The sequence below is a fragment of the Clinocottus analis genome, unplaced genomic scaffold (genome assembly GCF_023055335.1).
Source record: "Clinocottus analis isolate CAN_PGR_092001 unplaced genomic scaffold, fCliAna1.0.p SCAF_9, whole genome shotgun sequence".
Lineage (NCBI taxonomy): Eukaryota > Metazoa > Chordata > Actinopteri > Perciformes > Cottidae > Clinocottus > Clinocottus analis.
Genome location: NW_027176251.1, coordinates 9,232,230 through 9,256,621, shown reverse-complemented (window position 1 = coordinate 9,256,621; position 24,392 = coordinate 9,232,230). Strand labels below are relative to the sequence as shown.

Below are 24,392 nucleotides of genomic sequence, written 5' to 3'. Positions count from 1 at the left end.
TCTGGATTAAAGGACAGTAAATAGAACGTTTGTGTCCATCTATTCTCGTAAGTGCTACCGCAGCTGCAATAATAGAATGCCTCTCCATTAGTCTTGCATCAGGCTACGTGGTATTTCATGCAATTCTGTATGAGGTCACATTCATGCCATGTCTAATCCTAGATAATTACTGTCTAAAGACTATAAGCCATTTCCAATTGTGAAAGATGCTGTTATACAAAGCCCTCCATCATGCGTAACTATGGGAGAAGCACAGTCATGCTTGCCTAAAACTAAGGTATGATGGTCTGATATTAAAACTTAAAAGTACCAATTAGGATGTATTGCAAATGTTGCCAAGCTGGCATTCTTGCCGCCAGAGATGAGTAGATAAGGTCAGAAAGAAAATGGACCAGATGGCACATTACAGCAATGTGCGATAAGAAAATTATACGCAAAGCAAGTATTTCATTACTAATGTCTATTTTTACTTAAATAACCACTTTAAATTAAAAATAATAAGTTAAAAACATATTTTTTAAACTTTACACTGACTAAGATTGTTGAAATACGTTTTGGGCATAGTGATGAAAATAGTTGGTCTGGATTCTTAAAACCTAGAATGTAATGTGCCACTTACGCACTGAATGGGTTTTGTTTTGAGAATAATATTGTTTGCAATGAAAGCAATAAAATGTAGATTTTTCAAAAAAGGAACCAATTCGTTGTTGCATTTTATTCTCTCTTTTGTACTTAAATAACTTCTGTTCCTTGCTGGTAAAAGTTAAATTTTTTTCCCAGGAGAATCTAGTTTCCTGTCGTAGTCTTTGGGTGCCAGGATGCATATCTGGAGGTGTATAACTACAGTACAGTGGTTTTATTTTTCAAATTGCAAAAATCAAGCAGAATTGAGAGCAAAAAAACAACAGTTAAGTATGTCTCTGAAACCCGAATTAAGGACCAAATCCATCCAGTTACATCCATCTGCAAAGCCTTCATCTACTTCACGGCCTCCTCAGTATTTATCATGTTTCTCTGCCTCATTGAATTGACTTCATTAGGCCTTTCTGGAAGTGCAAGTGGGAGCAGAGGGCACTTGAGCCATGCAACTCTGATGAGGTAATTAAACACCTGTTTCTCCCATTTACGACGCTACAATCACAGCAATGATTTGTCGAAGAACTTCAACTTTCTTTTACATGTCTATTCGGAGAAACAAAAAGTTGAGTTCTTTTTAAAGTGTCAAGGAGTTGAGTTGGATCCAGGTGCACTAATTGCCATTAAACAACATTTCATATTCATGGGATGCAATGCAAAACGTAAGTAATCTTACAGTATTGTGATTAGTGTGGCTACAATTCCAAGACACTGATAGTCTTTAAATCTATATGCTATCAGCAATAACCCTGAATGCAATAGCATTAACAAGGCTGAGGGATTTAGAACACACAATTCTGCAGATTCAACAATGAGGCTTGCTGTGTTCATGAGTTCCACTACAACCTTTCGGGGGCATTAAAACTAGAGCAGATAGATGCCCAGGAAGAATTTTTAGCTTTCCTGCTATTGAATTTCATAAGCTTATGGACTGCCTTCAATTGAAATGTGCAGTGTTTTCATTTTCTTACTCAGAGAAACTGTAACTCTGGAACATGTGTTATTCAGCACCACAGAAGCAAAAGCATCTAAAGCAAAGCTCAAAATAATAAAATAAATTCAAAGACCCTGCAGGCACGCTGAAACTTTGGAATAAAAAAATCATTATGAAGGAACACATCAAACAGTGTAAAAATATGGAGAAGCTGTAGAATTTGCCATTGCTGTGAGAATTAAGATCTAACGGTGTGTGTGTGTGTGTGTGTGTGTGTGTATATATACATATACACACACACACACAATAACCTATCGCGCCTAATTTCACATACATTTCACATTATTGTCACTGTACATGTTCACTCTCGGCATGCTTCAGCTACACTCTGCTTGTTTAACACTGGAACCTATCTGGGTGACTACATTGCTGACATATATTGTATTTAATATTTCTTTGAATCTTACTTCAGTAATGTATCAAACTTGTATTTTTTTTAAATTCAAAACTTAGATATGCAAAAAGTAGATATACTCTTTATTGTGCATACTATACCTTGAAGAAAGTCATGGTCGCGCCGTCCTTGACCACACCGTACTCGATCTTGGTCTGCTTAGCGATGTCATCGGCTGAGTCCACAGGCGAGTCCATTCTCTCCACAGTGAGAAAAGCTGCTAAATTAGCTGTGTAGGACGATATGATGATGAGTGTGAAGAACCACCAGATCCCCCCGATGATCCTGGTCGACAGGGCTTTGGGCATCAGTTCTGAGCCTGTACGCAACACAAAGTGGAGACTATTAAGCAATTATCTAGATAACATTGTACCTGCCAACACTGTAACCAAATTAAACAAATGCAGAAACATGATGATCTGCGTTTTGTTAATTAGCCTACAAATGTTTTTGGCAGTGCTGCTGAAAATAAAGCCAGTTTGTGAGTTTAGCCAAAATCTAAGCTCACAATCCAGAATGGGCAGATCAGACTATTACACTGCGTGTTCCTCAGGCTTTTACATTGGGTTCATTAGGCTTTCTGAGCAATAACTTACTGACTCACTATGTAATCAATCACACTTGCAGATAACATCTATGTTATATTGTTGACTTACATCAGTAACAAAGTGTATTAAATAATAATCTTATGTTTATCAAAAACCTTTTATGAGGAAGTACAAAATCAACCCCTACACCTTACTTCAGTAGTTGGTTTAGTTTAAGTCAAGTATTTGCTGCCTAATCATCGCTAAATCATGAACGATTAACTGATGAATACAATGCAATTGATCCTCGTCTAGGACTGAATCTTTTATCTGAACTTAGTTTTTCTGAACCAGTTGACATGTCATAGAATATTATGTAACTCACACTACTACGGTTGTCACTTTATTCCATTATGTCATTTAGAGCTCATCATGTTTATCGGGTCTACGTGTAGATGTATCTTAATATACTACAAAGCCAGACTGACAGTACACTTCAGCATCAACCTTGACTTTGAGTGGTCCTCTGCTAAGTAATACCATGATTATTATGGCTCACTGACTGGTGTTAAAGTTACTTTATATCTCATATCTGACAACCTTTAAAATACCCTTGTGCTTTGTGCACTGTTACTTTACTAAGAAGATTTATGAGGGCAATTCTAAAGAGTAAAAAGCCCACAGAAGGGCGGCAGAGTGGTCGGCTCTTTAACCTCTTCTACCAAATTTGATGGGATTTGACCTTTGTGGTTTGACAAAGACTACATGGTTACAAAACAAGGGAAGACAGTCAAATCACTTAATTCACTGTCCTCACAGCATGGAAGTCCAGTTGCATTCTCTTGTTGCACTGAAAATGAAGTGAAGCAATGGGGAAGTTAATTGAATTCCACACTATACAATGCTGTTGTCAGCAGGGGACAGTATATGGCCCTGGATCAGAGAACGTATAAATACAAAAAAGCAGATCAATCATATGGTGCCAGGGAAATAAAACGGCATCAATATACATACATATCCTCAAGGAAGGACTCAGACCTTGTAAGCCGAGGTAGATAAATAAATGTTTGTAGGATTATCCTTATTCTATTTCAGAAACCACAACGTCACATCAATCTCATTGACTGTTGCACTGCTCGTTCACATCAATGTTTTGAATACCTGCCTATGATTATACATACTATTACACAACACTGAAGGGCAAGTAACGTAGTGGAACGTGTGTTGTCGCAAAATAGGCATTTTTAATTTTGAGACCAGACTCAGGAATTTACTTGTAATTGAAAATCAAAAATTCTTATTATGTCGTATTAGTGGAGCCAAGAGTGCTTTGCAAAGCCACAAATAAAGATGCAGGAAAAAGTACACTAATATGTTTGATGAGCAAAAACCTACAAAAGGAGGGTTAAAATTGTAAACAGTAACACTTTAGTGTCAAAGTATATTTATTTACCTTTAAAGGCATTAGATAGTGTATAACATTTTTGAACATGGATAACAAGCTTTAAGCAAGTTCAGCCTGTAGCAAATATTAGCTCAACACATAATTAAATATCCAGCATTAACAGACAACCTTTGTGTCAGTTTACTCAGGAGAAAAAAGTGGGAACTTCTACTCACAGTCAGGGTCGTGCAAAACCTCCTATCTATCTTGTTTGTCTTTATAAAGTCTTAATTCCAAAGGAGATGGTTCAAAAGTGCTTTGACAAAAACAAAACAAATCTTAACTCAAGGCCGATTTACTATCATCAAAAGGCTTTCTACAGCTTATTTGTTGGTTATATTACAAAGTAGACTTGCATTTTACATTTTGACATTTTAAATTCTTTATGTTGAGGTCGGAAAAAAACAGTGCTGTTGCATCGTTTAACTCCGTTTATATTTTTTGTACCAGGCTTAGGATTTATATACCAAGGTATACATGGAGTTGTGAGCCTTGTTTTTCCAGTCTTTTTTTAAACAGTTTCTCTGTAATTCATGAATGTTCCTACATTTTAGCCAGGCAACACTAAGAATAAGTCAGTCTGACACTGATATTCTCTTTTAAAATAAATTAACAGGATGTTTAGTTTCTAATGATGCTTTTTGAATTTTCAGTCTGGGAAGAAAAAAAGCTGGTCTCTGTGGATTCAGCAGTGCATTGTGCTAAACATGATGTCCCGGTTTTCTTTAGTGTTTCTGCCCACAAGCTAGAAAACGAGGCTTTCTCATGAGAATGATTACCTGCACTTAGCTCTGTGGAGTCACTGCACAATAACTCCCTTTCAAAGCTTGGGGCTTTCACTTGTTAATTGCGTTTAAATAATAAAACTTGTGAATAAAAATGTGTATTCCATTGCAAGTAAATCTTGTTCTGAATCTCAAGAAGGGGCAAAATCACAACTGGAGTTTCTTAAACACAGACGAAATGTCAGTGCATATTAGTTTGCGCATGAAGAACCAGATACAGAGTATAATATGTTGGGCTTTAACAATGCATCTTGATAATATTTAGAGTACAAATATATTTTAGAAAATCAAAGAATAATGTCAGACAGAATGAGAGAATAGGGAATAAATAAACTCATGAAGCAAACATACTTTCTACAATTATTTCACACGGAGAAACCAATTTACAGGAAATGATCAGACATATGTTTGTTGTGAGCAACATCCTACTGAGACCCCCAAGAAGGCATTTGAAGTACACAAAGTGTTTGGTTTTGCACCTCCTCATATTTTGCGTTCGTTGTCTTGTCTATGACACCTCCCTCCCACAGACAAGCTGGGAGAATCAGATTTTTTTATTTGCATCTCCTCAAACGCGCCCATTTGCATTTTAAACACGTCAAGGAAATGGCTTCCGTCTCAGCGGCTGTCACTGTGTTTGGCAGACAAGTAGAGGATGTCTGTTAATGTGACACAGACAAAATACACCTTGCTGCAGAGAACACCATGCAGCATGTGTTAAAAGGTGCTGCAGTACAAATGGAAGTCACGGAAAGCCAAAATCAGTCCATCAATTTTAACTCAGATCATTTACATGTTGTTTTCAAATCATTGTCAAGATCATTTTGACAAAACTCAATTTAAAAATCATGTAGAAACAGTTATGCAGCATAAAAGAAAATACCCATCATATATAAATTCATAATGCAAATAAACCTGCTAGAACGTACACATGATCCTAATATCAGCTGTAATGTGGGTCACCAGCAGCAGTTTCAGTTGATGACTGTAAATGTAAGGCATTGACAGACAACATTGTGACCCACGATAACAAATATAATAGGGGATTCATCACAGTTTAGTTTAATAATAAAGGCTACTAACTAGCTCATTTTGTTTTGATTTTCTCTCTCCTCTGCCTCCCGCCATGCTGGTGCTACGCTCGCAGCCCTCTGCCTGCAACGGCAAATTGGCAGAGCTGCTATGCAGTTTCACAAGAGTGCTGCCGAGCTTCTGTGCTTAATGAATTGCTGAATGTGTTTGCTATCCTTATGGGCAAAGATCCACTGTCAAGTCTCACTAAGCCTCTTTGATTTGTCTTGTTACATTGAGGTTAAGCATTTTATTACTTGGGTTTTCTTTTTCCTCCACAGTTGACTTCATTATTTTACTCCTGGGCCTTCATTTACTTTCCTGTCCCTTTAAGGGACATCTAGCAAATGAAAATGTGTTGTTTCCCTTTGGTTTTTCAGTCAAAAAGTACAATTAAATCTGCAGTGGGAGATTTGGTGATACATGGTGGGTCCTCATGCTGAATGAAGAAATTGCTTATTTTGTTGTTACTGGTTTCAGCATCAAACACGACTAAAGGTGCACCGATCGGCCACTGACAATTATCGGCCGATGAGATGTCGCATTGATTCTAAATTGAAATATTTCAATACTCATTTGTCTGCAGTCTCGGCGGCTCTGAGAGCAACACAGCTTGACAAGCACTGGAGCGCCGGCCCAAGTGGTCGTTTGTCCGTCTGATTCTTTTTTTTTGACCGCAGTGAAAATGTTTTAATGTTTTTGAACCGCTCATTTAAATAAGTAAGATCGAATATGGATTTGATGCTAAATACTTCTTTAGACAGAAATATGATGTCAATTACATCACTTCTTTTTTTGTAGGTTGACTTTTGGACTTGACAATGTTCTGGAGTTATGGGACATGTTATTGGACACGTTCGACTCACATGAGTTGGAAGCAATCTCAGTAGGAGCAAGCTCAAATCGTGACACTGGCACCTCATAGAGGCATTTGCGGTTGCATGTGGCGGCTCTCTGAGATGCCCCAGCATCTGAGGTGGGAACCGGAAGTGCCGCTACGTAATTAGTGGCAACTGCTCTCAGATGCTGGGGCATCTTGCAGATGCTGGGGCATTTTGCCGAGATGCCCCGGCATCTGTGGTGGGAACCGGACATGCCGCCAGGTGCAACCGGATATGCCTCTATGAGGCGCCGGTGCCACAATTTAAGTTTGCCCTCTCTCACCAATCCTACGCAGCCACCTCAGGAATCTAATTCTACAAATGGTAGGCTATGATATGACTCCCGAGCCTGTTTGTAGCAATTGCCTGTCTTTGCTCTGCTCCGTGCTGCAAACAGACATTAAAAATCTTTCTTGACACATGGACCCACACACACCTACACACACCTACACACACACACACACACACACACACACACACACACACACACACACACACACACACAAGTACATACACACGTCCAAAAAGCAGAGGAGCAAATTTGCTTGTTAAGTGGTGAAATGGCTTCAAATAAATCCCGTAATCAGTGATCAGATTGGACAATTCTGCTTTCAGCGATCTGTGGTTGGCTCCAAAAATCCGTAGCGTAGCACCATTAAAGATCACAATGACATTTAATTGGTAGTCTACTTGTTGGACAGTTAGGTGTTAGACATAGGAATTTTCTCCCGCATAGCGCTGAAAACATCACACCCGCCTGCTCTAGCATGGCTGACAGCTGGCATTTGTCAGACATGTTCCTCAACTAACCCTTTTCGTCCCAGCAATTGGAAAACTCTTGGCCTGGCAAGTGACTGTGTTATGGAGAAATAAATGTTGCAATGTTTTTCATCCTTTCCTGACAATCTCTGACAAGTGCCTGGCACCTACTCTAACCTTTTTAAACAGCAGGTAGGTGACAACAGCCTTCCTTTGTCATGTAAGTCTGAGCTCTGCTGTTGTTCTTGACAGGTAAATGTCTTATGAAACAGTCACCGAATGGAAATCATGGAGCTTGTCAGTTAAAGAGGGAAAAAGAGAGAGCTCGCAGTGCAAGGGGAAAAGGGGTGATTTGACAGTATTGTTTCTGACAGGAAGGAGGATGTGTGCGCCGCCAAACCTTGTTGCATTAAGGAACCGACTCCAAACCAAAAGCTGTTCAGGAGGGTGAAGTTATTCTCCACCACATCGGATCCAGGGTTACAGGGATGGGCGTCATACCATTCGTATGGGCTGAACCTGGGAACGAGAAAGGAAGTTGGAAAGCTGCTTTTTTAATCTTTATTTTCATGAACATTGAACACTATTCCTTCCTCAAGTAGAATCTGAAAACAGAATCATACAAGCTTGAGAGCTATTCTGAGAGATACAACTATTTTAGAGTTCCACTTTTGGTTTGTAGTAACGAAACTACAATATTGATGACAGCAATAAAGCAGCCGCTCTACAAAGCGGAAACCAGCATTAACTGATTATTCGGGCCATATGGCGGCAGCAGTACAAGCAGTAAACACAACCGTGATTAACTCTATAGAGTTGTTGTAGCAAACATGTTAGCAACTTTGATATGTATCTATCCAGCAAACACAAATAGCAGCATTTATTTAGTTGTTTGTGGCTACTTGATATTGTCCGATATTCACTCTGTTTTGGTCTCCACCTACTACGAAGATAAATACCTGTCTCTTTAGTAGAGTTGGGTTCATCCCGATGAGCAGCAGCTTTCAAATAAAACATAGTATTTTGATCCATTGCTCACTTTACTTTTCCTAACATGTTGGGAACAATGTGATCACCCACCCATACATTTTGAGTTGTTTATATGCAGTAGTTTTACTGATTTTTTGAGTGTAACAACTACTATCGAATGTCATATCTAAACATTTTAAAATTATCTGTTCATGATATAGCCTTAGCTCAAAAAAATATTCATTATATGTATGCTCAGAAATCACTTTAAAAATTAAAGAGTATAAAATGTCATGTTTGAGAATGTGAGGCATTAAGACTCCACATGAAACCATAAAGCAAGCATCTTTCCATATCTCTGCCATTTAGTTTGACACCAGCTGCACAAACCATTTTAAGAGGCAGATTCTGAGATAAAACATTCTAAATGTCACTACTTTCCCCCCTTTTTTCCAATGTATTCATATAATGTGAAATATCTTTGTCTGCCTCTTTACTCTGGGTGCTCTTCTGGATACAATTGGATCCCTTAGACTCCAGATAGAATCTACCCAATGTGCGGCATATCTGTTACTTTGATGAGATATGGTAGAAAATGCTAATGATAGAAAGAAACCCCATCTCAAAAGCTAGATAAGTAACTAAAACGGCCCAACAACACTGGAACCCACAATGGTACATAGTTAGAATTGTCAAGAAAGATTTAACTGACTGGAATGTATATTGTTCAAGAGACAGATACACTTCAATTTAATTACATGCTGCAGAAAGATTTTCCAACATGTCAGCAGTCTATTTTAATCAGACACTGAACAGGCCTTTAAAGCTTCTGAAATTGAGTTTTTCCCGCCAGTATTTCTCATTGTAGATAATCAGACATCTGAACTGATGGCCAATAAGAGGGTGCTTTTATTCAATGTTAGCATACCTAAATTGTATTTCTTTAATTATTAAAAATAAAATACACTGTAGTGTTTTCATCTCAAAGTGTTTCTCTTAACATTCATGTCCTCTTAATAACATTTGCAGACATCAGAGACGCCTTGGGTAGCTGTTGTACAAATGTGTCTCTTCACCATTCCAATTAATTCCTTCAGTCTCATTTTGTTTGACTTTAATGTGAAATGGAAAGCCATGGTCAAATAATATGCGAAGTTAGTGAAGAGGCATGGAAAATAGAAGAGGCTTTCTGCGTTTTATCAACAATTACACATGAACTAGACCAAAACAAGCCACACAAAGGCAATGTCCTTTTTTACATTTGGAATTTATTTTCACATCACATACACTGTAATTGTGTTTTATTTAAATCATTTCATATGCAGCTATTCTACATTAGTAGTTAATGGTTATTGGTAAGATGTAAATACCCATAGACACTTGCATATGTATGTCAAAATATATCAAATATTTGGCTAAAAATAAATCGCATAGGTTATGGAAACCATAAGAGCTGCAGTGGTAGTAATTAAAGGCCACAAAGTGATTTAATGTTGTTTTGCTTTCATTTTAAATGCTTGATTTTCTCCAACAATACAAATGTACTTGCTTTTGATCTCTCTACCTTTTATACAGTCAAACACTTTTGTTTTTTCCAATATTTTTGTTGGCGGTAAAATTATACTCCAATTAATAAGAAATAGAGTTATTACCAGTCTAGACACAAGCCAAAACCTGGTCCCTGTGTAACTATGAGGGATAATAAGTGCAGGGAGAAACCTCCATAATGCCACACTTAGCGGGGCTTAAATGTTTTTACACATCAACATGTTACAGAAATCTTCTAATAATTGGTCCCGTGTGTTTCTCCAGGTTTTGAGTTATGGGTTGAATGTGAAAGAAACAATATAATATTGCTTTGCGTCCTCTTAAATCCTCCTTAGTTTTTAAATATAGGCTGACTTACAATTTATTTTACATGCCATTCATCTCCAGCTTTGGAAGCGTACCTTGCAACATAATTATGGTGCAGCATAGCTTTTGGAAGCCAAAGTGTTTTCTGCCTAATATCGTTGGTAATGTATTGACATGAGTCCAGTGTTTAAAATTACCTACTTGTGCTGAAGTAGCCCTCTTATTGTTCACCGCTGTCTGTTTTATGCTCACACGATTTAGGGGATGCAGCAGCTTTCGAGCTTTCTAGGCCAGCCTCCAAAAAGAACTGATGCAACAATTTAAGATGATTTTGTACTTATGTGAAGCCACTCCATATTTGTTTGGTCTCACAAACGACAAATGACGAGAGAGGAGTGCAGCTGTTTGCTCTCAAGTCCCAGAACGCCTTTCATTTCCCGCTTTTCCAGAACTTCCTCAAGCATCATTTTGCATGAGGAGCAGGAGGAAATACTCACAATGATACTAACAGGATATTCATCATATTTATGAAAAGAAGAAAAAATACTTTTAAGCCAATCAACTTTTCAGCTAATCAACAGAACTCCAACCATAATAATTTTATGAGCTATTACTGCCAGGAATTATATTCTTGTATGTGACATTTCCCATCAGGTGTATATATTTTCTCTTTGTACTGCTGAATATGATCATGAGGTTATAATTTAGGTTTTGCATCAGCAAGTATTTTTTTTCAGTTTAGGCAATCATTTTAAAGTGCATCGTAAAGCTACATTGCCAATAAAGAAAGACATCACACAGGAAACGAGAAATTGCACACTGGATGGAACTTTGTAACTCCACTGAAGGATTTTTATTTATATTTCTCCTCCCACCGTCTATGCAGACATAACTGCCTTGATTACTACCCAGCATCTAAAACAGTATAAGAAACACGCTGGTTTACTCAAATCTCAGCCTGCGATAATATCAGAGTAAATTACTGTGTCTATTGAGAGACCTCAATTATACATTTATGAAGAACGGATAGGACAGTATGCCTCGTGTGGACTTACTTACCTGGCAATGACAAAAAGGACACAGCTAACGCCCAAGTATGCCAAGAGGATGTAGACCCAGATGTCAGGAGTCATGGGGTTCAGGAAGGAGAAGAAGCCATTGTTGGTGGCGTTGGGTTTGCGATACACTATGCTGATGCCCATGCTCATAAAGGGCTTGGAGAAGTCGATGACCTTTTCACGCATGTAGGTTATGGTGAGAGGAGCCACTGCCAAGTCTGCTCTCTGTAGCGGAAAAGAAAACATAGAACATAAATAAAGAACATCTGATTTATATTTTAATATTGTCAGTGTTTTGTTTTTTTTGGCAAAGCTTGCATCGTTGCTCTCGAGTTCACAGCGTCTTTCTCTTGTTCCACCACTTTAGTCCAGACTGAAATACTGGAACGCACCAATGACATTTGGTTTGGCAGATAGTTGTAGTTTCCTAGAATTTTAATTACAAGGATTTTTGTGAGCCCCTGACCCTCTAGTTCTACCATAAGATTGACCTTTGTTGCGTTGAGTAAAATATATCAACAAATATTGAATTCATTCCAACAATGTTTAGTACTGACATTCTCTTCCCGCTCAAGATGAATTTAGTTAACTTCTGTAACTTGTCATGTAACACTACGATCAGATTAAAATTGAAATGTTATCTAATACTTTGGTGTATGACCAAATACTTGCAAAAATAATGAAATTCCCATCAACCTCAGCTTTTCATTTAGTGCTAATTAGAAAATATAACATCCGATCATGCTAAAATGAGATGGTGAAGATGTTAAAAAACTGCATGTTAGCATCGTCACAAGAACATTGTTAGCATGCAAACTAAAACAATGTCAAAGCTATGTCCAAGCATTGTCTCACACAGCCACTGTAGACTCTTCGTTATATCATTGATACTGTCAATTATTTATAGGGAGAATAAAACTGGACTACATATGGTTTGCCTTTCATTTGAAGTTTAGATACAGACAATAATATATAGGGATGTCATTCTCTATGAAAAGTGAGTGTGAAATGTGAAATATGTCCCTTTGATGATCCCTTTTACATTGCGCCAATGAATCAGATACAGTTCAGGCTATGAAGCCATTATCTAGTGTCAATAGAATGACATATGACACGATATAGCATTATTCAATGGACACAGCTGAGCGTGACAAATAAGTTGCCGACACTATTTTATGCGTATGACTGCAGATTCAGAAGGTTACCATTTAAATGTGTGGGCCTCACAACTCCCCTGCAACCCGGCTGGACAGGAGGTTAATGAAACCAGCTGCTTGGTTCACGCTCGGATAGCTCTTTCCTCCAAGAAACGACACAACTCGCAGGGGGAAGCTTTCTTTTCTTCCGACGTGCTGAGCGGCGAAAGAGGAACAGGGCTTGTTCACCGCACAGCATTTTCCTCAAAATACATTGAGGTCTCGTGTTTGTTTTGGGTCTTTATGCAAAGCCATCAGACGTGATACCGCAGGAACTGCATCTGCTGGTTCCGGAAGCACACACAACTTCAAAAAGACAATAAGACAGAGAGCTGAATGAGATAGCCAAGTCCTCCGTAGTTCTTGTGATGTGTTGCACTTTATGGCATCTTATTAGTTTTTTAAGGCCTTAAACCTTAACCTTATTGTGGAAGTAACCATGTATGGTAATTTTCCTCACAAAGTATTTCAATGTGTACCCAATAAAGGGCTACCACCACTATAAGGCTGAAAAAAGCTCTTTCCTCAGATTCATGCGATAACTACTCCATAGCAGTAAACAAAGGTCAGAAAGAAAACATTTCCACTTTGCGCCTGGCACTGTGGATTGGGCACTCCTGTGGTCAGCACCATGGTAGCTAAATACACGGTGGCCTCTGAAGAGATGGAAAGATGGGAAAACCGATTCAGCCTGCTGTGCATCTGCTGTCCCTCTTAAACTATTCAAATTTGCACATCACATACTGGTCCCTCTGGTCCGTGCTGCCAACTGCAGCTTTGAACCGACCTGCCACTCAGCTGGAAGATCAACCAGCATGCGATTTCAAACATCCCTACGGTGCGCTAATATACATGCTGCATGTGCTTGTTCTGCTTACTACACATACTGGGCACAATCAAGATCACCTGATAGTGCCCTGCTGCGTGCCACATGGCTCAGTGTTATCTAGGTTTGCAGATGGTGGGCTTAGTGGTGTTCTCCCTCCGGACCTCCTCACCTGATGATAAAGTTACAACAAGCACAATCCATGCCTCTCCAATCCATTGACTGCACATTGAACAGTAGCTGAGCATTATTGCAGTGAGGTTTTTCTTATTCTTAGTTTTTCCGAATTGACAAACAGCAGAGGACATTAGTGCATTTGCTACGGTGCCAAACTCGGTAATTACATACTGCTTACAACCAAGGCTTTTTATCTCTCAGCAAACATTTACACACCATGCTATACAGTCTGTGTGTGTGAATATATATATATATATATATATATATATATATATATATATATATATATATATATATATATATATATATATTCAGTAGAATGGCGTGCATTTTCAGAAACACACTTTGCTCATCTGTAAACGGAGAGCAATTTTTACAACAGGGATGCTGAAGAAATATAAGAAATATAAAAAGGTCTGATTCGCCAGTGCTGAGTAGCATTTATAAGACACTTGGTGATGAATGCATGCACAGTGTAGATATGTCTCCTATGTAAGGCTTTTGAATGCCATACTCCACAAACGGCTAATGATATAGCACATGCAATGCAATCCAGCAACTGTTACTTTGCATTAGCAGGCATTCAGAGCGTCTTGGCCTGGAACTGTGATTTACTGAAGGGGGGCTTTGACAGACATGTTTGCTGTTGAGGCAGTTGAACTTTTGCCCTTACAGCTATGGGTCAGCCACTTCAACCACCATGTCATCCTGTTGTCTCAGATCAAAATCAAAATATCACTTGTCCATTTACATGCAGTCACAGGCTTTTACCATAAAATAAATCCTTAGATGAGCACAAAAATTCAAAATGTGTGTGTTTTCCCAGAATACACAAAGAGCAGCCTTTCAATCAGACCTAAATCTCGTCGACTAGTCAGTGTCTTTCAAAGATGATGCGGGCTGGCTGCAACCTTCAAGCGTATCTGTCAAGGGAAACGGGAATTGCCATGACAGAAACAAATGCTGTGCTAAGCACGCTATTAACATTTGCATCACAGCATGATTAAAGTGATCATCTATTATGACTAAATCAAGTTTAACAAGGCCTGTTGCATCATTTAGCACCTTCCAAACAATGCCCTTTGGCACCGCATTGTGACTACACTGAATAAAAAATAAAGGCTGCATGTTACCCAGTGCTAAATCATTGCATTTGACAACATTGCATTGTCAGTTACATGGGGAGAACATTGCAATATAGTATTATATGCATCCAAAAGTACACTTTTACAGTGTTTTTTTTCTGCCACATCATCTTCTAACTTGATGAATGGCAGTACAGAGATGAATGAAGGCTTCATCTGATATGAATGAACTCAAGTGATTAGTCAAGCGGTTTTGTGAAATAGTGTAATGCAACTGTGATTTTTTTTTAAATGTTACAAGAAATGATATACAGATAGGGCAGTGGGTTGGATACAGGTTAACGACATGTAGAGCACTACTAAAATAGAGCCATTAACTATAGATGTATATTGAGAGGAAGATGTGTGCTGAATAATCGTTGTTGGAAAGCAGCTGTGTGGAGTTAGTTTGGGCATAAAAGTATTCAAGGCATTTGTTGTGGAAACTGAATAAAATATGTTGATGAATGAGTCAATAAATGCATGGAAATTAATCTGGAAAGAAAAACATTTTAAGTAAATCATTATGGGACAGTAATATTATTTTAATATTTACCATTGAACTGCTCAAATAGTTGTTTTTGTAGAGTTTCATTCCAGTGTTACCTGTTCTTTTAAAAGATGTAATCCATGTGAAATGGTGAGTTGACTTCTGTTTTTCCAGTTCAAAATAACAGTTTTCTTGGTGATAGTTAAATGCTACCAGTAGAGATGTTGTGGTTTGTTTATGTGATGTGTCCAGTACGTCCCAGTCTCCCAGTATGCACAGTAACAGGAAACTGTGATTTACGACGGTCCACTATGTGAGCTGATAGCATTAATGCATGAGTATTGTGGTTTGCCAAGTTTTATCAGCTCAAACCAACCGCTTTCCCAAGTTTTCTACCTCACACCTTATCTAACGATGGGACCTTTTTTAGAAAACTGTTATACATCTAATCCGTCTGGATAACAATGAGGGGCAATAGTTTTTTAAGAGGTTAATAGAAAGTAGTTATGAATACAAATTGAACAGATAAAAATTATGACAGCAGCGGCCTTTTACTTTCCCTTCTCTATCTCTTTGTATATGGAGTAACCAATGAATGCATAGAATATCTTTCATAAAGAGTATTTTGTGTGTATATATGATTAAATTACAGGATTAATGCGTTAATTATTTTAACGCATTTAACGCATGCGCAGAACGAGCTTCCATTAGAGCGGAAATTCAACTATTTCCGCTCTAATGCAGTCAGACGTAGATGTCCACGAGATGTTCACTCGGGAAGACGTTGTTGTTTCACCAGCACAACCAGCTTAAGTACCATCTCAACGCGCAGCATGTTGGTCGGCGAGGGGCGTTCAAGAGGAATGCGTCAAACCAGCCTCACTGAACAACAAAGACCCCTCACTAAGTCTGCCTGTGACAAGCTGAGTAGCACAGTTGCGGAATTAATGTTGTTGAGGATGAGGAGTTCACCAAAGTTTTGCGAGTGGCAACGGGGGACTCGAGCATCAAAGCACCGCAAAGACACACAATCATGACACAAATCCACCAACTGTATAAAGCTGGAAAAAACAAAACGAAAAAAAAAACTTGGCTGCTACGGATCATGTGGCGCTGACAGGGGATCACTGGACTTTTGTGAGTAATGAGAATTACCTGGGTGACCAGACATCCTCTTTTTCCTGGACATGTCCTCTTTTAGAGACCTAAAAAATGAGTCCGGCCGGGATTCCAAAACGTCCGGGATTTTGCCTCGTTGGATATTTGTGTTTCTGAGTCTTTCACAAACTAGTTATTACGCCCTTACAAGTTTTGAAACGGTATCTTACGTTCATCTTCTTGCGCGAGCTCTGACTGTAGAGAGAACTGTCATTGGTCGACCGATCTCAGGGTTGCCAGATGCACGATAATTATCCTCCAAATACGACCATGTTGAGCCTTTTGTACGATACTACGCCATCACCAATCTGGCAACACTGAGCACCTTGTCACCTCCACTCGCGACGAATAAATTCACCTTACGGCCTTTAGTTGCATTATTTACAACAGCAGCCCAATGTATAAATGACAATGTACATATCCGTCTTTTATCATAAATCTTTATGTTTTTACAAAAATATACTGAGAATACCGATAATATGTGATTAATCCACAGAAACCTGTGATTAATCTGATTAAAAATTGTAATCATTTCACAGCCCTAAATTTGCCATTGCTGTGAGAATTAAGATCTAACTGTGTGTGTGTGTGTGTGTGTATGTATTGTATGTATATATATATATATATATATATATATATATATATATATATATATATATATATATATATATATATATCAGTTATTGTATGAGTTGGGAAGAAATACAGAAATTATTAGCTCAGTGTCGACGATAAGGTAGTTTGAGCTTTACTCCCAAGGAATCTGGAGCCATATTGGTCTCTCATATCATTCCAGGGTCAGATCTCTTGAGCTTGAGTTAAAGTTTATGTTTCAGGTCTGCTGAATCACGGATCAGCTTATCCATACCGACAGGGGTAAGAAAAGCACCAGACCACAAAATAGAATCCACTAAAAATCCACAAAGCAGACTTCATGCGCCCTTGGTCATGCGATAAGGAGCAGTAAAAGCAATAAATAGCTGTGTAGATTCTAATCTTCACTTCTGCTGTTATTCACAGAGGCAATAAACCAACTAAAAAAGCTAAAATCTAAGTATAAGTACAATCTAAGATGTCTTGCTTCAATTCATTCTTAACTGTATTTTATTTTCTGATTGATTATTTAACTCCTGTAAAACACAAGCAAAGATAACAAATTGTTGACATGAGTGTGTTTGTTTGTCTGTTCACCAGCTTCCCGTCATATTTACAGTAAGCTCAGTCAAGGTCTCAGTCGTTGTCAAATGCTACATTGTTATTAAACACATGTAAATCATGTTACAAACAAAAACAGCAAAAACACTATTTTTCTCTCGTGTGCTGTAAGATAATGAACTTTCTGTGACCACCTGCAAAATATATTTTTTTTAAACCAAAGAACACTGCTGTGTAACGACAGAGTCATGCATCTCTATATCTCGCCAGAATTCTCTGCCTTTAGTAATCCATTTGTTCCCCTCAAGGTTATTGTTATTAACATGGATCTAGCAAAAAGCTTGGATAGAGAAATAAAGTGCTGCAGTGGAAGCCCACCTTTCCCAACCCTTTCAGCACCAAGCCATTGACTCCTGCCATACGATTCCCTGCACTAAATGCCACTTAAGCTATTACAAGTTTTCAGCTGAGTACAGCGCTGACCTGACGGGGCTGAGGACAAAGCGAGAGCACTGACAGGGACACTTTTGAAATGCCAGCAGAGAATTGCCACCATCACTTCAGTGTGAGGCTGTATCATGGCCGCTGAGGCTTTGAGTTCGACAAAGGCAGCCGAAATGCCCACTATGCTTCAGCAAGATGATTGCTAGTGTGTTTCCTGCATCCTAACAATATATGCAGGATCACATGCTCATCCTGGACCTTTGGCTTATGCCACTGAAGGAAAGGGTTTGCCTCGCTGAATGACATCAACACACTAGTAACTTTTAGGCAACCTTGACATAATTGTGCCATAAATGTAACTGACAGCTTTGCAGGCTCTTGCTGACTTGTATTCAATCATAACTATATCACTGCCCACACAGAGGACATAACCTTCAATTTAGTTCAATGGCATGCTTTTGTAAGTTTGCGTGATGATGTAAAACATTTTTACGGCGAGTGAAGCTGCATAATTTTAGAGATGCAGCACATCATGAAGGAATAGTTTGACATTTTGGGAAATACAATCAGTCGCGGTCTTGCTGAGAATTAGACAAGAAGATTTATATCTCTACTGTGTCCGCACATCAAAATCTTTTGTGAAGGCCAGCAGTCAACTAGCTTAGCATAAAGACTGTAAACATGTGTCTGACCCCATCTAAAGGTTACAAAACTACCAGTATTTCTGAAGCCCACTAATGAACGGAAAACCTAATTTGTTTAATCTCAACAAAAAGCAAAATTACTTTTTTTATATTCTATTCCTTGGCTGAGAGCTGCGACTTCTTGGAGTTTCCTGGCACCTACTAAGCTTGCAACTTGGCAATACAGCAAATGGGCATATTTCACAACATGTCAAACTGTTCCTGTAAGGAAAAATGTGAAGCAGACAACAGGAAGTACAACTTACATGCTCTATAAGTTCCCTGATCATGCCGTTCCACTGGCCCTTCTCGTCCTGGGAACCGTATCTCCCATCAGGCACCAGACGGATCTCGTACGTGAAGCCAAGGACACTGGCCAGTTCTGCAAGCAAGTCGACACAGTATCCTTCGAAACGGTCGTTCCCAACCAACGCCTTGTCAGACTTCTTAAGCATGACGTATGGCTCCTCCTGCACAGACCAAAAAGATCAAATGAAAAGCAATGTTGAGGTCAGCTTTTTTAATTTGTTTCAGCACATGCACTTAATTGAAGCAAAATTATCTGAGTTGATCAGTCACTGTTGCATTTAACAGGCAGTGACAGCAGATTCAAGTTCAGCGTGTGGCTATAGAGGGTGTTAAAATATGAAAGACGGCTGAGATTTTTCCTCCACTGATGTATTAAAGAAAGGAGAACCAAGCTAATTAAAGTCTGTAATGTAAAGTGTCTTGCTATAGTGGTGGTAATGCACATCAAATGCATGTTTATACTATAAATGTGCCTGTGGTGTTGAGCTAACTAAACCGCCTCTCTTCCGTTGACCCATTTAGCTGGTGTACAGGTCAGTTTGTTTTATGGTCAGGTAGCGGACACTCTTTACTGGCCTGTAATATCCTGCCTGGCTGCTCATAATTTGGGCTATTTAAAAGCTTGATTAGGAACAGAATGCCTCAGTGAAATGGAACATGCCCACAACGTTGCCCTCATCACTTGACACCAATCTCCAGGGGAGAGCAACAGAAATGGCGCCTGCAGTGACAATGACTGACACAGAAAAGCTCATAAATGTTTTCCTTTATTTAGTGCCTGTTACCATTTCCCTGCCTGATACATTTACATGTCCCACTGTGCATTGCAAGACATGTTGGTCCACGTATGCAAGAACTGTAATACAATTTACAGCCTCCAACAGCCAGGTGTATATTTTACAAACTGAGATCAGCGGCAGCATAATTAATTCTCTCGTGAAGGTGACCCTTGCTTTGTGGTTGTTGTTTTTTTTTCAACTGCAGCCTTTTAGGTACTAAGTAAAAATATATAGTGAAAGAGGAAAAAATAGGGAGTCACAGCATTTGACACAGTCGCACTGTTAAGCTCAGTTGCATGCAAAGGACAGTATACAACTAACATTAAGCAAGGCAGGATTTATTCTGTAAATTCTAACAAAATAAACTGCAGAGAAAAGAACGATAAACATCTTTCAAAATATGAAGCCAATTGGACATCACAATTAGGGTGGCCTCTTAAATGAATAATACGTTATGAATACTTGATGACAATGCATTTAGAGAGCTTTGCCACAAACTTTGCTCAAGTTGTCCAATTAACATGATCAAAAAGTTTGCATGTTAAGGGAAAAAGTCATTACCATCTGTTTCTAGCCTTCCAATTTTTGCTTTTCCCCAAGGTTTGGATTGAAATCAAAGTGTTTATACCAGTTCTACCCTCACAGTCGCAGCATGGGCGTGCATCACAGAACGAGGAGGGAGGTGGGCTTACACGGAAACATTACAGGCAATGGAGTGCAAACAATTAATGTAAGAGGGAAAACACATTAAGTGCCTTAATCTCTTCGAGAAAGTTATCACTATAAAGCTGTCAGACGTCTTGTTCATGCATCACTGGAATCAGTTTGATGCAATGTCATTACATTGGGGGAGATTGATATTAAAGTTAAAAAAATCTCCTTAGCAATTTGAAAGTAGGCAATGTTATCATCTTGAACTAATGAATCCCAACGACATAGCTAATGTCAAAAATACTCAAATGCACTTTAAGGATCAAACATTTTAGGTAACTTGAAATCTAACTGAAACACATTAACACCACTTTAACTGCAACATATAATCAGCCAATGCTGGCATTTCCTTCTGCAGTAGTTCAACATTATACCACTTAAATCATTCTTCAATTTCTCCTCTTTGAGGCGGAATTAACATGGACGGCACCTGACGGGCATTAATTATGTCCTGCCTTGACCTCACTTGTCATAATTACAGCCTTGTGGTCCAATATAGGCATAATGATGGTGTTTATCGTAGCAGCTTGTATATCTATCCTGGAAAGGTGCAGGAGGGGGAGCATCTGTGTCAGCACCTCCCTGGTAGCTCCATAAAGACCCGAACATCCAGTGACAGCGTTAAGTACATACAACCAGGGATGAAATGAATGTGATGGGGAGCTGGGGGAGGGTTCACTTAGTTCTTTCTATCTGCACATGTAATTATTGTGTTCGCAAGAATAGTTCATTCTGTGTAACTGTCTATTACTTTGTTTTTTTTGTGCTTACAGGCCTCATTTAACGTGCTCATAATGTGACTTTAAAATCTCGTCTGAATCACTGATAATTGAAGTTCCTGTTACTGAACCTGTAAAGCTTCCCATTCTTGCGCAGCATCCTCATGCACTACTCACAAACGCTGCAATAACTATAGAATAAAACGTGGCTAATGCTGGAAAGAGCTAAACATAAGACCTTGCTGTAAAGCTTGAGTTTCTATGTTACCTGAAGGAATACTGAGACATGAAGTATAAGATATCTTTTACGCGAGGCTACACAGTTGACCTACCAGGATGGTGGTGATGACGAGGGAGCGGTTAGCGAGGGAATCAGTGATGTTTATCCCTTTTCGCTTTGGCACTTCTGTGATGTTGAGACCTCCTGACACACTCCACTTCCCCACCTGCGGAATAAGAAAAGCATGTAGCTAAGTGTTCTGTTTCTGTTGGTGTCCTAAGACCCCAGCAGACTCCAACCAGTCTCCCACATTAGTGCCAAGTTGAACACTTCTCCAGCAGCATTAGATGATTGGCTGAGTCACCTTTATCTCAGCAGGTTGTTTTTGAAAGCAGGGGGTATGAAGGTGTATGTCTTGAAAGAAATCAAGCATGAAGAGCAATCATTTGATGAATATTATGTTAAAACAATGAATACTAACATATTCCTATTCTATCCAAAATAGAGAACATTTTCGAATGCAAATGTATGCATATTTTACAAAAGTCGATTTAAGAATACAGATAATGATTAGTTGTATTGTAATGGTTTCTGACCAGGTGTAAAAGTGCATGAAACATACACACAAGGCTAAACAATGGGGCAGAAACGAGCAAAAGATAATTAAAAATAGCAAATGTTGTAAAAAGGTTACGTTGGATTATACTGTAAAAGTAAATTTACTCCGCAGTCACAGTGAGATAAGCCCAGAGATTTGGAAAAAAAATAAAGGGATTTATACATGCACGGAGCCCTCAGGCTAAAAGCTCTGCATATTGTAGGGACACACTCTGGAAAATATCGTTAGCACAAATAGTCCTGTGGCTGTCGGTAACAATCTCTGTTTGCAAGTCGAGCCCTCCACCAAACCCTTTTCCAATCCCTACTGCTTTCTTTATTACTACAGATATTCACTGGGGTTTGTGCTTGAGGTAGATCCATTTAAATACACAGCCTCACACACACACGGACAAAAAAGGTTGAAAATGTCTGTTAATGTCCTCCATGCCTAATCCAGAGAGAGGCATGTGCTCTAATTTGAAAAGCACATTAGTTACAGCTTGTCACACAATCAAAGAGGACTCCAGGAGAGAGATGTAAAAATATCTCTGAATGTTTTCGGTTTTGGAAAAATTCTCTTCTAATTGTGTCCAATTACAATTAGCTCCATTCCTTAAACATGATTAGCCAAATATTTGATTCGAAAGTTATTTACTCATGCAACCACATAGAGAGCATTGCATTTGTTTCACTCTCCTGAGTATGCTGGTGTTAAGTGGAAGTGGCACTCTGAGAACCTGTTCATAATTCCAGCATAAGCTTTAAACTTGGGCTAATATTCAATTACAATGGATTAGTTGAGGAAAGTCCACATCTTAACCGGCTCAAACTGTTAAAGCCGATTCCACGGATATACAAGAGAGAAAAAATCCTCAGCACATTGCTGGATCAACGCGAACATGCCCGAGTGTGGGATTTGTCACAGACACAATGAGAAGATGTTAATATGGCATCAAATACGTTTGCTAGATGTCTGTGCTTCAACTTAATTGACCACACACAAGATAAGATGCCTGTGAAATAGAGAAGAATCATTTCAAAGCAGCACTTTTCTTTTGCTCTACTCTTGAACAGAAGGGTTACAAGCTGAAAAGCTGCTGCTATTTTATAGCGTGGAGCCTTTGGGGAGTACTTGAGGAAGTCATAATGGGACTTATCCCTATTTGATGTATTCATAATGTATGAAAGCCCTCTAGTAGAGAAAAGCTGTGATAGTCCGGGGGGTACTTTGCCTTTCAGTATAATAAAATAAGTTCTACATTACAAACCTTTTTTTTTTTTTGTAAAACATGTTTATACAGCTCATTACCACCAAACAGCATTTTGGGCATCACCTCAAATTATCATTAAGAGAGGCTGCAATTAACACCCTAATGTGTACCCTAATCCAATTTACTTTATGATCCACTAACTTATGCTTATGTTGAAACACCCAATTTGCTTCCTTGTTAGGAGGTAAATGATACCGTCAAATTTGCATTATTTGTTCCACACGAAGAGGAAAATCTGAAACGGATTCGTGAATTTATAATCCATTCAAGTCTTGTTCTATGGGGTATTCATCGAAGAAGTTCCACTTTCTTTTACACTGCATGTCACATGCATGTCTGACACATTGCTGCTGTGCTTTTATTCCATCGAAGCAAAAAGTCAAGAGACAAAAATGTACCTTTTCAAGTCCGTCCTCCTTTAAGCTGATGATGTCCAGGTCGAAGTCTGTACGTAGACCACTCGTCTTGTTAAATGACAGTCTCCCCGTCAAGCCATCCCAGTGGGACTGAAAGATAATACATCTCCATTTTTATACTCAAACACATTGATCTAGTGGGTTAACATAACAAACCGTGTTTTGATAATGTAGAATACTGCACATAAGAGTCTAAACTTGTATAATCTCATGCATTCAATAATACAATGCCTAGTTGTTGCCCAATCAGATTTTATAAGATGCTGATTCCTCCAAGCGGTGAGGCTGTAGTTTACATTGCATTACAATATATCATGTGCCCACCATTGTGACACGTCCACTGTCTACAACAAAGTAGTCGGTACACATTACAATATAACAAAACATAATTAACAAATAAGTCGGGAGAAATCTACAATGGCTCTCAACAAAGCAAACAAGAACACCTACTAACTTCTAGCTCACCAGATCAAAAGTACAAACACAAACTGTATAGGTTGCATTTCCTTTTTTTAATTACATTTTACATCTCAACGCCTCCAACGCATTTCCCCTCCGGACGACAGAGTTAATTAACAACCACCTCCTTTTGCTTGATTCCCCATGGGGGAGTTCTGTTGGGGGGGTAAATGGGGGGGGGGGGGTAATGTGGGGTGGACACATAACTGCCCCTACCCTATTACAAGTACCAGTTCTTCTTAAACCAAGAAAAACATGGAGAAAAACATGAATCACCCAAGCT

At 38.8% G+C, this 24,392-nt stretch overlaps 1 protein-coding gene across 2 annotated transcripts in view; it reads right to left on the bottom strand.

Moving 5' to 3' along the window:
• The window catches only part of grik3 (glutamate ionotropic receptor kainate type subunit 3), an 87,327-nt gene that overhangs the window by 2,114 nt on the left and 60,821 nt on the right, over window positions 1–24,392 (bottom strand). For both annotated transcript variants that reach the window (XM_068569179.1, XM_068569180.1), the window contains 6 exons: window positions 23,633–23,740; window positions 21,476–21,589; window positions 18,892–19,095; window positions 11,374–11,597; window positions 7,892–8,010; window positions 2,126–2,343 (listed from right to left, as the gene is read on the bottom strand). In XM_068569179.1, the coding sequence (XP_068425280.1) occupies window positions 2,126–2,343; window positions 7,892–8,010; window positions 11,374–11,597; window positions 18,892–19,095; window positions 21,476–21,589; window positions 23,633–23,740 (987 nt within the window). The remainder of the gene's footprint in view (window positions 1–2,125; window positions 2,344–7,891; window positions 8,011–11,373; window positions 11,598–18,891; window positions 19,096–21,475; window positions 21,590–23,632; window positions 23,741–24,392) is intronic.